This window comes from Sciurus carolinensis, chromosome 3 (genome assembly GCF_902686445.1).
Source record: "Sciurus carolinensis chromosome 3, mSciCar1.2, whole genome shotgun sequence".
Classification (NCBI taxonomy): domain Eukaryota; kingdom Metazoa; phylum Chordata; class Mammalia; order Rodentia; family Sciuridae; genus Sciurus; species Sciurus carolinensis.
Window position 1 is genome coordinate 173,712,459 of NC_062215.1, and position 16,365 is coordinate 173,728,823.

At 44.1% G+C, this 16,365-nt stretch overlaps 1 protein-coding gene across 1 annotated transcript in view; it reads right to left on the reverse strand.

Annotated features, from left to right (window-relative positions):
* Dner (delta/notch like EGF repeat containing) overlaps positions 1-16,365 on the reverse strand; it is a 301,332-nt gene that overhangs the window by 26,694 nt on the left and 258,273 nt on the right. Inside the window, exons 9-10 of the mRNA XM_047547772.1 lie at positions 11,415-11,537; positions 2,396-2,509 (exon numbers count right to left, since the gene is read on the reverse strand). Coding sequence (XP_047403728.1) covers positions 2,396-2,509; positions 11,415-11,537 — 237 coding nt within the window. The remainder of the gene's footprint in view (positions 1-2,395; positions 2,510-11,414; positions 11,538-16,365) is intronic.

The following is a 16,365-nucleotide window of genomic DNA, read 5'->3' on the forward strand; positions in this document are numbered from 1 at the left end:
AGGAGAGGTTATGATTTCAAGTAGAATAAAGATGTAAATGCACAAAATAAAGTCACACATGATTATGATGATACAGGCGAATATTTATAGTCTTGATGGATAGAATCTTTCATGAAAAGACAACAAAAGAAACCAAAAGAAAGTATTGATATTCGGTGTATAAAATTAAAATGTATTTGTACAAAGTAAGACATTTTAGACACATATAAAAGGTAAAATATTTATGACCTTGTCAGATAAAACATAATATACTTAAAACAAAAGGCTATTTCAAATCAAAAAGAATAAAGATTAGTATGAAAGTTCTGGACAAAGAAGGCTCGGAGGAGAAGAAACACAGATGACAAGAAATACATTGTATTTTCAACCTCACAGGAATCAAAGCTAGACAAATTAGAACAGCATTAGAATGGCACTGTTGCCAACCAGATGAGGATTCTGGAATATTTGTGTCAAATGACAAAATAAATACTTGTGTCATTCTTAGAGGAGTGAATGTCGGCACGATGTTTATTTTTGTTTTTGTTTGTGTGTTCGTTTTGTCGTTGTTTTGTCTGGTTTTGTTTTGTTTTCCTGGAGAATAACGTGGAAACAGGTATGTATTCGCCTAGATTCTGAGATTATGTTTTTGGGAAATTATACCAAAAAAAAAAAAATACGAACACAAGTATGCAAGAATATCCCTGTTGATGTTGTTTACAAGAGGGAAAGGTCAAATTGTAGGTGGGTGAAAAAAATCATGATATTTCATACAAGGATATACAACCAACCAGTACAAATGACACATAGAAGCATATTTCTTAATATGGAAACACATGGTATAGATATATTTTAAGTGAAAAATGGGTTACATATTAGTAATGGGTAGTTTGATTCCTTTTATGCTCCTGATGTTCATGAATACACACTAGTTATTGTCTACTCTACACCTAGACCTTTGGGAAAAATATCTGAATATCTAAATGATCCAAATGTTAATAATAATAATGTCCTAGTAGTGCAGTTTAAAGTGGTGGATTTTTCTACAGTCCCATATTTTCTATTTTTTTTTTCTCCCATGTCCTTTATTACTGATAGAATAAAAATATCTGAAAAAAAAATCCAGAATACTTCCCCAGTATTATTTTTACCTCCCCTGACTGATATATAAATGTCTCTGTGTGTTTTTAAACAGTTCAGTAAAACAAAACCATCTGTGAATCGTTTTCTGGAATAAGCCCATTTCTCAGTCCCAGGAAAATCAAAAAAGAAAGCACAGAGCATTGCACAGATACATAGAAGAGAGATCAGGAGGTGCTTCTTCCACCTGGAGGCTCTTGTCCCCTCTCCCCCCCCAGCACAGATGAGGCTCCCCTGGGGTGAAGGAGGAGGAGACTCTGCAAACCTCTCCAGGGTTTAGAGACAACAGGGACTCAGCAGGGCCAGGCCAGCAAGCTGCTCTCTAGCCTGGGGCAGCTCTTGTTTTTGGTGGCTTACCTGCCCACTCTTCCAGGGACACCTGAGAGTCAGCCTCTCCCAACCTGCAGACCAGAGTGACCCTGTGCCTTTGCTGGGTAAGCAAAGCCCTGAAAACAGACTGTCCTGCTCTTTGAATTTCAGGGCTCCTGGGTTCTGTTGGGAAAACATTTCCTACTCCACTGGTTTCAGAGTTCCTGAGAATCTGATGAAATTTTAAGAACCTCTTCTCAGCACAGACATGTCCATGGAACACTTCACATCCACGTTTGGAGATTCACCAACTCCCTGAAGCTCATGGAAGAGCTGGCTTTGAAGAAAGACCCCAAGCTAGGCTGTACACCTCAATCGAGAAGTGACTTCCTGACACTGTTCAGTGGCCCTCAAGGCTCCTGGGAACCAGCCCTGGATCCCCCACACACTCTCCCATCCACTCCTCCTGACCCTCTCCAGCAGCATCTGTACTCATGCCAGAAATAGCCGCCCAATCTGGAGGGTCTCCCTAACTTTCCCCACCACCAAAATTGACTTTTCAAAATTCTGTTACTTTTAATGTCATTCAATAAAAAGAAACGTAGTAGCTGAATGCAATTTCAGTAGAAGACACGTTCCTTCCTTCCTGACCTGCATTCCCACGCACACTCTCTGGTCTTCACTTAAGGGCTCATTTCTCATGTTTCAAAGCTATAGCTCTGAAACTACATAGCAATGACAGTCTCAGCAAATCTAAGCACCAAACTCATTTCAGAGGAGCCTCATTTAATGACACACAGCCGATTGTTTTAAAATAGATCTTCACCTGAGTATTACCTCCCCGCATCTTATAAATTGTATTTCCATTTTGCAATCGTTTATGCACCGAGGATTTGGAGCTATCTTAGCCTCTGCAATATCAGGGGCTCGATGATAAACCTGAAGACCCAGTGCACGGATCACTTGCCTGTGAACCCTGGTGCACAGATACAGGTGCCATTCAGCCCTTCAGTGTCACAGGTGCCTCCGTTCAGACAGCTGACATTGGCGCAGGGATCCTTGTACAATTCGCAGTGGGTTCCTGCAGAGAAACAGACACAAAGGGGTGACTTATGGAGTAATCTCCAGCTTCCGTGGCTTGTGAAAGCAAAGAGCTTGAATGACACGGGATAGTGTGAGGACCGATTCTGGGATGTGTGTGTGTGTGTGCATGTGTGCACACAGGCGTGCCCACTCCTGACTTTACTGTTGTAAAACATGACTTATACTTTTACACTTATAAAGACATGGCTCCTTAGTAAACAAATTCAATCCTTGCCCACATGACCTAGAAAAATTTTATGTGCACTTTCTCTGATTACATGTCCCTAACACCTAGGGCACAGAACACACACACACAAAAGAAAAAAAAAAAAGAAAAGAAAAGAAAAGAAAAGAAAGAAAGAAAGAAAAAGAAAGAAAGAAAGAAAGAAAGAAAGAAAGAAAGAAAGGAAGGAAGGAAGGAAGGAAGGAGGGAAGGAAGGAAGAAGGGAAGGAAGGAAGGAGGGAAGGAAGGAAGGAAGGACCCTCAAAGATAAAAATTTTTAATGGCAAATGCTTTCTATCTAAGTCTCCAAAAGAAACGGAAAATAACGAGAGAACCTTAATAAAATATTAATATAATTGGCAGCAGCACACCAAAAGTGAGGATTTAGAATCAGATATTTTGGCAAGTCCCAGATCTACTGTGGAGAACTGCCGAAGAGGAAAGGAGCCGTCCCACGCCTGGACACTGCTCGGACATGCACCGCTCATGGGGCACGTTGCAGGCCCTCACTCTGCTTCATGTCTGATTTATTCCCCCCAAAGACACTGTGAGATAAATGCCCTTATTTCCCCATTTTACAGATGAGGAACCCAAGGAAAGAATCTCTGATCACAAGGCCAGTAAGGGGAAGAGTTGCTAATCCAAATTCAGTCTCTACTTGCTGGATAGTTTGCTTCCCACTGACCATGGAAATAAACCAAACTCTGTGGAGCTCAGCACACATTAACAGAAAAGAGGCTTTTAAAAAATATGTAGAGTAAAACCAGAAAATGTCCCATCTGTTTAAAAATGTTGTATATGTGTGTGTGTGTGTGTGTGTGTGTGTGTGTGTGTACATATATATTTATCAGTATGTATGTATGCAAATGCCTGAATATGGACTGGATTACTTCCTGAACAGATGACTTTGACTTTGCATCTACATATTCTACTTTGTTTACATTACTTTACAATGAACAATATTCTTTTGTAATTTAAAAGAACATTTCATGTCAAGCTCCACTTGAGGGGTGGGATATCTGCTGGTGTCACCGGAGAGCAAGATGGGTATTGGATTAGTCCCCCCACATCCCACACCCTTAGGAGAGGAAGATAAATTCCATTCTAATGCAGATAAGAGTGTAAATAACCGCATCCTGTCTTTTCTTTCAGCCTCAAGAAAAAATAAGCATAAAGCAAATAATATGGGCATGGTATTTACTTCATCTGCTCTCTGGTTCATTACTTGGTTCACACTGTGCAAGTGAACAGCCACACCCAGTGACTCATCAGGCAGGCACTGAAATCACCCTTACTTTCTCTTTTCTTTGTCAATGCCTTAAGAAGTTGGGCTCAAGAAGGAGGAAAAGAAGTAAGAGAATAGAAACAGATCTTCCTATCTATGTTTGAACCCGCAACTTATTTGAGCCAAGGATTTGAGATTGGATGGTCTTTAATTCCTTTTTATCCTTTGCCCATCATATCCAAGTCACTAAGGATACTCTGCCAGACATTGTTCTGGAGGGCTTTTTAGGTCTTTGCCTTTCCTTTCTTCCTGGGACAACAATCCAGACCCTGCCGTTTTGTGCCTGGTGAGATATAGCCCCCTAGCCATGTCTGTCTCCAGGGACTTAAAAGAAACTTCCTGCTTAGTAATATCAAAGACCAAACCAACTCTAAGATTAGCACAAGTCTAGTGATTCTTCTTCCTTTGGGTGTGTGCGACCTCTTCTCCCAGAAGTCTCAATTTCCCCACCGACTCGCAAATAGCATGGATTCCACTGAAAGAATAAAATGAAGGAAAACCTTATCTGCTTCAAAATTGTTTATTATGAAACAAAGATTCACATTTTTACAAGTCCCAGGGGACTGATCAATGGGAACTAGTGACTAAAAAAGCCTTTCTGCTCTAATGGGAAATACAGCTACACTAAGTTCAGAGATGTCTGAAACCTGAATAAAACCCACCTGACCTAAAGTAGAAGCCCTCAGAAGATCTTCCCGGGTTTCTAGTAATGCACGGGCCGGTGCAGTCAGGGTAATGCCGTACAGCTAGCACAGACTCCCACATCGTTCAAATAAGGCTGAAGGCAAATTGCAGGCCAGATGTGTAAACATCGTAACTTTAAAGTCTTCAGTAAAATAAATTGGATGAAAGTGCCCAAGATAATAGGCCACTTCAGTCTTTTGCATGTCTGAGTGCTCGTGGGGTGTTTAGGCAATAATTGTAGCCCATTAATTCTCGTTTTCAAAAGATGAGATCTTGGGTGCCTTAGGCATCCATTGAGAGAGTTCTGGCAGCAGGCTCGCACAAAGGCGACTCTCCCCAGAGACAAGGACACGAATCAAGATGGTTTTCCTTCCAAGACCCCGTGAGCACTTGGGTTCTCCCATTTGTATATGCTCAGCTTTGCTGGTCTCTCTATGAAAATACCTGTCGTGTGGCACTGCTGGCCATTAGCGCTGGACACCTATGAGCAAGAGACTTGAAAACAGAGAGCACCCTGGGCGCTACTGCTGTGCCAGGTGGGCGGGGGGCACTTCCTCTTGAGTCTCCAGGGCACCCCTTACTGGGAACCCTAGGCTCTCACCTGACACTGTCCTGGGCGTCCCGTTTCCTCTGACAAGCACGTCTTCCTTCACCCTCCACCCCAACCTGGACTTCAACAGGCACCTCTGAACTCGTCCATCAAGTCCCAAGGCGAACATCCTTCCCTGAAATACTGAACCCTGAGAAGACAGCAGCTTCCGCCACGGTACACGGAGAGCAGCTGGGATTATGAGGTTGCTGTGCCAAATCACAACTTCTCCGTCCCCCTGTCTGAGTCCCCTCCCTACAAATCTCTGAGGGCCTCTGGAACAGAGGCCTCGCCTTAATGCATGGAAGAAATTATGGCTGCGACACCAGAATCCTGTCATTTCAAAAGGGACAACAGCCGGCCAGTGTACTTTGGCCCACACTCAGGTGAGACTGCCAGGAGCGAGAAGCTGTTCCGGAGTCCAGATCTGCCTCAGGAACACCCTGTTTGGTCAGGGAAAAGCAGGTCCACACTTCAAACTAAGTCTGAAATGACATACGCATCACCCGCTGGCAAAAGACACAGCACGCACCATTACGAAACCCGTGTTTAGTCTCAGGCAAAAATAAACTGTAATTCAGTCAAAACTAATAAAAAATTCATACTTTTCATATTAAGGGATGAAGAAGCAACATTTCTGAAAGGATTTCTATTCCAACGGGCTCCTTACCGAATTTAATTTTAGAATTAAAATGAGCAAGAATTCAGAAAAACCGAGCATCAGTTATAAATCTCTGTTGTCATCACGACTTTAGTTGCAATTAATATTTGGAAACAGAAGAGCATTATTTTATCTCCAGGAAGAGTTAGTTAGGTAAAGAAAATTAACTGGAAGTGTTCTCTGTACTGAAAATTTGCTTTGAAGCACCATCTCATTTTATTCAAATCTATTTTCTCCATGAACACTTTTCCAGTATTTCAACTGTCACAGAACTCGACATTGTCTAGACTGTTCTAGAAATTACCGCAGACATCTCAACGTCAGCCAGGATACTCTGTGCGTCAGCCACAGCCTGCTCTTCTGGTGAAATAGTAGCCTGAAGGAGGAAGGAGCCCTGACGTCATCATTATTGTGTCTGTTCCCCAGTACAGAATGCTGGGCACCCCAAATACCCAGAATGCTTGCTCCTGACCGACAGATTTAACAACAGAAACAACTTCATCCAACAAAGAAGGAGTGCCCATTCTTTCAACCAAAAGTTTACATAGCCTCTAAAAACCAAACAAGTAAATAGAATGTGACCAACACTATAACCAGTAATCTCATTTCTGAGACACACCTTCAATCCAGAAACTGTGAAGTTATATGAATAAAGATATTCACTCAGGATCATTTATAACAGCCCATCAGACAATCCGAACGAGCAATCAGAGGATCTGAGTAACAAGGGAACAGACACGTGGGTAAGCCTTCCTAGAAGATACAGATCAAACCTAATACCATGTTAGGTGTGGGCGCAATACGCAATTGCAGTTACACTCAATATTATGTAAAAACATGGATATTAAAAACATAGAAACTATAAAATTACTGCCCTTGTGTTATGTTGTTAAAAATCATGAGCAACTTAAATTTTTCTCTTTTTTCTGGTTGTTAGGTCATTTTCATAATCAAGAATTGAAGAGTTTTCTTTCCAACTCTTGTCACCAAAATTCCAAATGGGTAAATAGTTGAGCATGTGATTTGCTCTGCCAGGAATAATGAGGCCATACCTCAACAATCTGAGGTTAGGAACATGAACCAGAGTCCCCTAGTCCCATCGCGGAGCAGCTTTGGACTGGTGCTCTGGGACCCTCCATGCATTTAGCTTTCTAACAGTGTCGTGATCCACGGTGAAGACTTCCATCTCAGGAAAATGTTCTAGTTGGGTCCTTTATTTAATTGATGTGCTAAACAATAGTTCTTTTTTAAATTTTTTTATTTGTTCTAATGAGTTGTATGTGACAGTAGAATGCATTTATACATTTTGTTAAGTTTTAATGCATGTAAATATAGCTGTTGAGCGTTTGTTTTGTATAAACCACCATACTAAGAGCTGTAGAGAACTTAAAGAGAGAAAAACTGGGCATGGTGGTGTATATCTATAATCCCAGTGACTCTGGAGGCTGAGGCAGGAGAATTACAATCTGAGGCTAGCCTCAGCAACTTAGCAAACCCTGTCTCCAAATGAAAAGGACAGGGGATGTAGCTCAGTGGCAAAATGCCCCTGGTTCAATCCCCAATACAAAAAAAGGAAAGAAAAGAAAAGAAAAGACCCTGTATAGTCACTGTAGTCACTGCCTTCCATGGTTATGATTTTAGTGAAGGGGAGAGGAAACTCTGGAGTCAGAAAGTCTTGAATACAAGGCTAAATATAATTGTCCTGGCAGATGTTAGGCAAATACTGGGTGAAGTCAAATGGCATCTGTTTGGGGTGAGCGTTTCAGACAGTGGACAGAGACACAGACACAGGAGTGGGCAAGGGCAAATGGGAGGGGAGGGGGCCAGGAAGGAAACTCTGGGGCCCAAGAGCATTCATGGTGTCAGGGGACAAGGACGAGGACGGGGAGAGAGGAGTCAGGTGGCAGATGGGCTGAAGAACAGGGAGCAGGGCCATATGCTCCCTGCGGCCAACCAAAGGGCAGGAATTCAGAGTCGGGAAGGGGAAGCCGATGATATCACAGAAGAGCCTCCCAGTAGTGCACATGAATTTCCCTGAAGACCACGTGGAATGTCATGGACGACAGCAGCAAAAGAGGGTACGGAAAGAATAAAGGGAAAGGAAACAGAAGCACCATCTGCGCCCTCTCTCAGGAACCCAGTGGAAAAAGGAAAAGGGGAGAAAGGACTTCATGGAAGTGGAGGAGGATATGAAGTCAGAGAAGAGGGTTCATTGTTATTATTATTATTATTCATATGAAATTTATTTGGAAGAACCAGAACATTCTGTTTTCTGTTCGACAGCTCAATTTTTTTCCAGCACCATTTTTTAACACAAGAATTCCTTTCTCATTTGTAGTGATTCCTCTTTGAGAGTTGTACATTGTTGCTGTGGACGATGGCTTCTGGGCCACTACTCATTTTGGTTGTCTGTCTGTCCAGTTTTGCACCAAGAACGTAGGAATGAAATAATCACCCTAGTATTAGAATGAGCCTTACCAACCGGCAGAAGTTCCACCTCATTTCTTCCCTTTTCTAAATGTTCTTAGCTATCATTGCCCAACCTCTCCTTTCACTCATTCTTTTTAAGAGCTTATATTCTCATTTATTTAAGTTTTTAAAACATAAAGTAGTAAAAAATTGTCACTTAAAAATATACAGAAGTACGCCATGTACAAACAGAGAAACAACATGTATCCCATTTGTTTACAATAAAAATATATATATATATATATACAGAAGTAAAGTAGGACGTTAAAGCCCAACCCCCAAAACACTACCTCTTCGAGTCCAAAGAAGTACTAGTTAGTGATGGGTGCTCAGCTGGGGATAGTTCCCTGAGTCACAGACACACCTGTGCAAATGCGTGTTGGCACAGGAACTGCTTCCAAGGGGAAGGGACCTGCATCCCTGAGGAGAGGGGAGCTCAGGGTCTCAGGCTGTCGCTTCCCTCGCCCTTCCTCTGGTTGGAGATGTGACTGGGCTCCTGTCCCTCATTCCTCCTGCCTTCCCTCCCCAGTCCCTGCTGCTCATACTCCAGAGTTCTTCCTTGGGAAAGTTCTACACTGACTGCTGCAAGCACCTGCCTCCCGTCTCCAGCGGTCCTATTGAAACCCAAGCCTTGCATCCCCACCAGTAGGGCAAAATTCCACACTTTACCTGCCCTTTGGGATGCGAACTGGAACACACCCGTGTGCCTCCCAGTCCTTCCCATCCCACCCTCTGCAACTCATGGGTCTGGTTAAAATAATATAAAACTTTAGTTTGCTTATTTAAATTTGCCCTTAAGAGCAGGTGTCCAGAGAGACTCCGGGTGACCCCAGAGATGACCCCCTGTATAATTCCCTCCCTTTGGATCTGAGCTGCTAACCAAAGGCAAATGGCAAAGTTAGGAGATTTTGAAGACACACTTATAGTCCTTAATAGGTGGACTCTGAGTTATCCTAAGTGGACCAGATGTGACCAAGTGAGGCCCGTAAGAGGGTCCAGGCCTCCCCTGAAGCCAGGAGCTGGGAGCAACAGGGCTCTCATAGTTGTGAACCTCCAAGGAACAGGCTGTCGTCGGGTCTCCAGCCACGAGGATGTGAATTCTGCCCCATGAGCTGCAAGGGGCTTAGCTGCTTGTCCTTCTCAGTCAAGCCCCAGAGAAGGGCACAGCCAGCCAGCACCTACGCTCTATCCTGTGAGATGCTGGATCTCGAAGGAACCTAGGTTACTACCTAACCCGAGAAACCATTAGACAAAAGAATTTTCAAAAGCATTTTAAGTCACCTTATTACCAGTGTGTAGTAATTTGTTATGCAGCAATAGAAAATGGATCCAGCAGTTACCTCTGTTTTAATCAAGAGACTTTCCTTTGCCGTTAAATTACCATTCATGATCGCATCAACGTCACCTCTCTAGGTGGATCCCTGCATTTGAGGAAGCCAGTCCAAAACTCCTTGTTTTCTTCACCTTCCCCTACCTGGACATCTTTGTTCTGATTTTGTTCCTATCTGGTGAGGATACTTTCCAAAATAGTATTCTTAAAGAGGGTGTGTGGTGTGGTGGCTTCTGTAGCCTTGGGTGGACAGCAATGTCTTTCTGTTGCCATCAAATACAGATGATCTTTTGATTCCCAGGCCTTTTTCCTTTAAAAATACTGCTCTGCTGCTGTTTACCTTCCTTATAGAGAAGAGCAGCTCAAGCTGGTTCGACCCTCTTCCCTTTGCATGCAACTACACACCCGTGCAGAATCTCGTGAAAATTTCTCTTTATCTTGGGATTTTTACCACAACCTCAAATTGTGCATCATCTTCATTAGTCACCCATTCTATTGAAACAAGCTTTTCCTTCGGCTCGTGGCCTTTTTCGCTTTGAAGTCAGTCAACTCTGCTCTGTCTCCATGTGTCCCTTCTTCTGGAGCATCTGTCACTCAGACGGAAACAGATCCCTCAGATCTTTTCTTCACATTTCCTATCTTTTCACTCATGATTTCCATTTCCTCATATTTTTATGTCTATCAAGAAGTGGTTCCTCCTTTTGCTTTTCTAGATCCAAAATTCAGTTTGGAGTAGTATACATCACTTTTTTCAGTTCCTCTCTTGAGTGGTTACAGACTCAGCTTTGTTTTCCTTTCTTAACTCTTTCTCCCTCTTTTGAGTTGCTAGTCTGAGCTCCCCAGCCTGGTGGGCTGAAGGGCGGCCATCACTACAGGAGGCTTGGGAGATCCTCCTCCAGTGCTGGACAGGCCAGTCAGCTGGGTCCTGTCTATTAAGGCCTGGGGTGGAGAGAGGCCTCCCGTTTGGGGTTCTCGGGGCTCTCACCCAAGGTGAGTGGTGTGAGATTATTTTCTCCCAACCACACAATAAAAAAACCCGTCTAGCTTAGTCCTGAAGCAGTTCTCTTAAAGGGCAGTAGGTGTCCATGAGGTCAGGGTTCACCTCTGCCTCACAGAGTCCCACACAGCACATCCCCAGCACTTCCTCTCAATGAACTGAGGGTGTCCTTCAGGCCCAGGTGTCCACTGACTGAGCTTGGTGCTCCCTGCAGTCCCTTCCCCTATTCATGCTGCAAGCAAAGACTCCCAGAACCCGCCCCCTTCTGAGAACCCAAGCCTTCAGATGCATTTGAGATCTCCTCAGCAGAGTCCACCTCCGCAGGTCACCTCAGCCAACAGCAGGGGTGTTGACTGGGGCCCAGCCTGCTTCCTCTTCCACTGTTCACAGACATGGCCTCTCACCTACGTCTCCCAGGCCACCTTAACAATGCTTAACAAAGTTTCCAGCTCTTTATACGTTCAACCGCAGAGAGAGCTGGGATACGGGAAGAAGGAAAGGGTGAGAGTTTTCAGTTTATCAGGAAGAACCTAAGACTTGCAAATTCATCTCCCTGGACCTCCAAGCCATGCCAGCCTCAATATTGATTTTGCTTCTGAACAAATTCATGCTCTAATTAGAGGTATGTGCATGGAGGTCATCAAGAAGGCCAAGCAATCGCTCACCTTTGTACTCTGCCAGGCAGACACACTCGTAGCCGTTGACAAGGTCCCTGCAGGTTGCGGTGTTCAGGCACGGAGCAGAGAGGCACTCGTTGTATTCCTCCTCGCAGTAGAGACCGTGGTATCCTGGGGCCAGAGAGAAAAGGCCTGCTGTCAGATGCAGCCCATTGAGAACCCACCCTGGACCAGCCTCCAAGGAAGTCAGTGGGTGTTCCCTGGAGAGTATGGCGCAGACAGCTGGGGTTTAGGGGGGGTCTTACAGGGTAAGAGAGAATTACAGATTTGGGGGGAGGCTATGAAGAACAAAACTATTCTTGTTGCACTTTCTCATGATTCCCAACATGGAAGACGTGATCGCATTTAGCCTCTGACGGGTATCACCATCATGTGTTCAGTGGTTCTGCTATGGGGACATGGGCCCCTCAGTGTGTGGACCACAGCCTTAGGGGACAGTGAAAGTGGCAGACTTTATGAGAATGACAAACAGGTTCTTTCAAAGACAAGAACCACACTTTCCCTCCAGATCAATTAGAAAAACGTACTTAACTAAGGAGAATTTATTAGGGGAGAATACACCAACGTGTTTCCTTTATTTCTCAAGTTTGAAGAGAAAATCAACTTCAAGGGCTTAACTGAAATTCCTGATGAAAACTGGGTTTGTTTTGTTATTGTTTGTTTAAAAATATGACAATGTAAGTTTTAATATTACAAATGGTACTTAATTTTTGGATTATTAAAAGTATAATAGGAATGAAGAAAAAGAAATGAACAATTCCTTGATCAAGGTGGCTTTTCTTGTCCTGTGTGCAAACAGGTGTTTATTCCAATGGACAAGGAGACAAGGTTCTCTGGGAGTTGCTCATGAGTCCTATGCTGTTTTCAAGTTTCAACAGCATGTGTTGTTGCCAATTTGCAGTGAAATCAGGTCATTTTTGTCTGGCCCTGTTCAAATAATGAGAAACACGTGTCTTCAAAAATCACCCTGCTTGTGTTCGTTCTGAACACGGTAAGCAGAGAAAACAAACCTTGCACAGGAGGAAATTGGAATGCGCAGGTTTCCCCGGTCTCTGCGACGCCCAGCCGGCCCTCAGACTCCGAAGCCCCAGGAGAACAGGCTTGTGTGGGGAACCTGCTCATCTCTTGTGCTTATCGCCAAAGTAGGTTAAGCTCATATTTGCATTATTAACGGAGCACTTTTCAAGTCTGTTGCCACTTCAGTTATTTTTGAACTGCTTTCCAAATTTAGGCAGTGATAATGGCCCCTTTGAGGAGACCTTGACCTACCTAAGACAAATATACCATGGTTTGCAACTATCTTACCCCACTTTTCTTAATTTGAGGGAAATATTTCCTATTACTCTTTATCAGATTACTTCAATCATCCAGGTAAGAGGTTCTCAACCAGCAGCCATTCTGTCACCCAGAGGACATTTGGGAATGCCTGGAGACACTGGTGGCTCTCACAGCTGGGGTGAGGGGACGGGTTGCTATGGGCACCTCCCGGGTAGTGATAAGGATGCTGCCGAGCATGTGACAATGCACAGGACCACCCAGCCCCACAATGAAGACCCTTTAGCAAAAAGTCTCAGAAAAAGAGAAAGCCTGCTCCAGATCAGGGGTCAGCGAACTGTAGCCCACAGGCCAAATCCACCCACCCTGTCTCTGTAAATAAAGTCATACTTGAAACGCGGCCACCTGCCTGTGTGTATTGTTTGTGTTTATGCGCTGCCTGTGGCTGCTTCCACACCACAACGGCAGACTGCACAGTTGCTCCAGAGACCGCATGGTCTGCAAGGCCTGCAGATTTACCATCTGGCTCTTTACAGAACACGATTGCTGAATCCTGGTCTAGGGTCACTGGAAGATTGTTCTTCTTAAAGAGCTTTGGATGTAAACTCCTTATCAAACACATGCTCTGCAAACGCTCCCTCCCGGTCTACAGACCACCTTTTCTCTCTGTTGATGGTTTCCTTGGCTGTTCAGAGGCCTTTAGTTTCATGTGGTGGCTCTTGTCTATTTTTGCACCTGTGGCCTGGGATTTCAATATCCAGAAAATCACTGCCAAGGCCAATGTTTTAAGGCTGTTCCTCTGTGTTTTCTTCACAGTTTCATTTCTTGCATGTAAGTCCTTAATCCATTTCAAGTTGACTTGTGTATGTGGTATAAGATAATAATACTGGGTAACAGGAACGTGAAAAGATCATTGACGTTATTAATCATCGGGGAACTGCAAATCAAAACTACAATGCGATATCACCTCATACCTATTAGCATTGCCATTATAAAACGAATAAAAACAAAATTAACAAGGGTTGGTGAGAATGTAGAGAAACTGGCACCCTTGGGCAATGTTGGTGGGAATGTCCAGTGGTGCAGCTACCGTGGAAAACAGCAAGGAAATTCCTCAAAAATAAAGATAAAACTACCAAATGATCCAGCAATCCTGTTTCCAGGTTTTTATCCAAAAACACTGAAAATAGGGTCTCAAAGATACATTACCACTCCCATGTTCACCGCAGGGTCATTCACAATAGCCAAGCAATGGAAATAACTGGCATGTCCAACAACAGAGGAATGGATTTTTAAAAAGTGATACACACACATGCACACACACAGGAATATTATTCGGGCTTTTAAAAGGAGGCAATCCCATCACATGCTACAACATAGATAAACCTTCAGCCCACGATGCTAGGTGAAATGAGCCGGGCAGAGAAGGGCAGGTGCTGCCGATTCTGCTTTCACGAGGTCAAATCCATAGAAATAAACAGTGGGATGGTAGATGCCAGGGCTGGAGGAGGGGACAGGGAGCGGCTGTTCCATGCGATGGGGTTTCCATTATGCAAGATGCAGGCATGCCAGAGATGTGGCAGAAGGGCACACACAGAAAGGAGCTCTTTAATGTCCTTTGAAACATTTCCTTAAGAGGGTAGACTTCTTGTCGCTTCCAATCACAATAAATATATGTACGGATTAAAAAGTTTAGGGTCTTGTCTCCTTTTCCTAATTATGAGAACTTTTTTAGGGTCAGTGTGGAGCACAATCACATGCAGCATCGTTTTGACTGTGTTTGGTCTCTCCTCGCCACAGATTTTTATCAACCAGGAAGGGTAATGTATGACTACACAAATCTTGGCCCTCTGGATTGAGGTGTCATTTACACAGACAAAAATCAAAACCAAGTTTCATGAAATCGCTCCTCGTTGTTTCATATTTTGAAAACAGTATCATTATCTTTTTCTACTAGAAACCTGAAAAGCAAATGAGGAAGTTATTTTACAGAGATAATTGAGCTGACTATGTTTTTCTTCCTTGGGGGAAACGCAGATAAAGGTTTCATATTCTAAAACTGTTTCTTCAAAGATGGTAACATTTAAATGTCTTTATGGAAATGTCAAGACACCCTTTACACTTGATGCCAAAGAGCCTAAATCAGACTGAATAAAAAGGCATTCCTTCCGAACGAGAAGGGTTCTGGGAAAACGAGGCAGCCTCCTCCTGCTGATAATCAACCCAGGCAGACAACTTAGCTCAGGGCAGTAGACCCAGGGTCTGAAAAATAAGCTGGTCCAAAGAATTTCTTAAAAATCAAGTAAGTGACCAGAAGGGCAGGACCAGAGTGGCTTCCAGGGCTCAGATCCTCAGCACCACGGCTCTGGTCTCCACAATGTGCTCCTTAATATTCAGCTCCAATACCTGCTTTTGACTTGAGAGGACAGAGACCACCCGGGTGAGGGCAGGGAGGGCGGCCACATTTAGCCAAGTGAAGGACTTCATCCGCACAGTGAAGCTGGACCAGGGAAACAGGAAGAGCCAAAGACCAGCTAAACTTTGGCCATGTCTACCTGGGGTCTTGCTCGGACCGTAGGAGTGCAGGCGGCATTTGGAAATACGGGTGTGAATGGCACAGAAAGAGCACTTTGGGAATAGCTGCCTGGACTGGTATTGAATTTTCATCAAGAAGAGAATAGAAAGGGGAATAAAGAAGGAACCAAGGTCAGAAGTACAGAGGTGGTCAGGGGGACAATAAAAAACCGGGTTGGCACCTGGGTCGGAGGACTGGGTGGAGGAGAGAAGAAAGAGCACAAGTCACACAGTGAGCAGGGCAGGTTAGCAGGGCCAAGGGACCCTGCAAGAGTGACAGCTGGATTTGAGGAGCAGGCAGCCACTGGAGGCCCCCCAAACCACAGATCTTAACTGGGCTGAACTGTTAGAGGATGTTTGGAGACTAGAGGTGGGAAGGGTTTTTATCACGAGGGTTGGAACTTTCTACTAGAATCCAGTGGGTGGAATCCAGACATACTCAACACCTTGCAATGTCCAGGATTCTCCAGCACAACAAAGAAAGGTCTGACCTCCTTCAACTTTGGACTGTCCCTACTAGAGGTTCATGTCATTGAAAACTCTGTCAACATCTTTCCTGGACAAGAAGCTCACTGCTGTGCCTGCTTTAGTTAGACTGGGCTCTCTTGGAATGTCTCTGGGATAACCAAGAGACAGCTGTACCAGTAGTTGTTCACCATTTTGGAAAATGACTTTGCTAGTAGAATTTAAGTCACCAAGAAAGAACGAACACCTGTAACAGTAAAAGATGAAAACAAAAATGTCGCCTCCTCAGAGTTTTCTGACAGATCTACGCACGACACCCCCATCCCAGTAACTCATCACAACTCTGTCATCTCCATCATTGGACTTGGAGCTGGAGGAAATCATATTTCCCTACTTATGTGCCATTTCTCTTCCCCACTATGACATAAGTTTGAAGGTCAAGGCCACAGCTGCAGTGTTCACAGCTGTATCACAGTATCTGGTACAGAAGAGCTACACACATCACAGTGGTCGAATCGGCACCCGAAATGCTACCAGCAGCACACACTTAAGATGTGCCTGTGATGGTTCAGGGGTTCCCAGTGCCCCGGGGACAGAGCAGATGGCAGGGTCTCCACCTACGAGG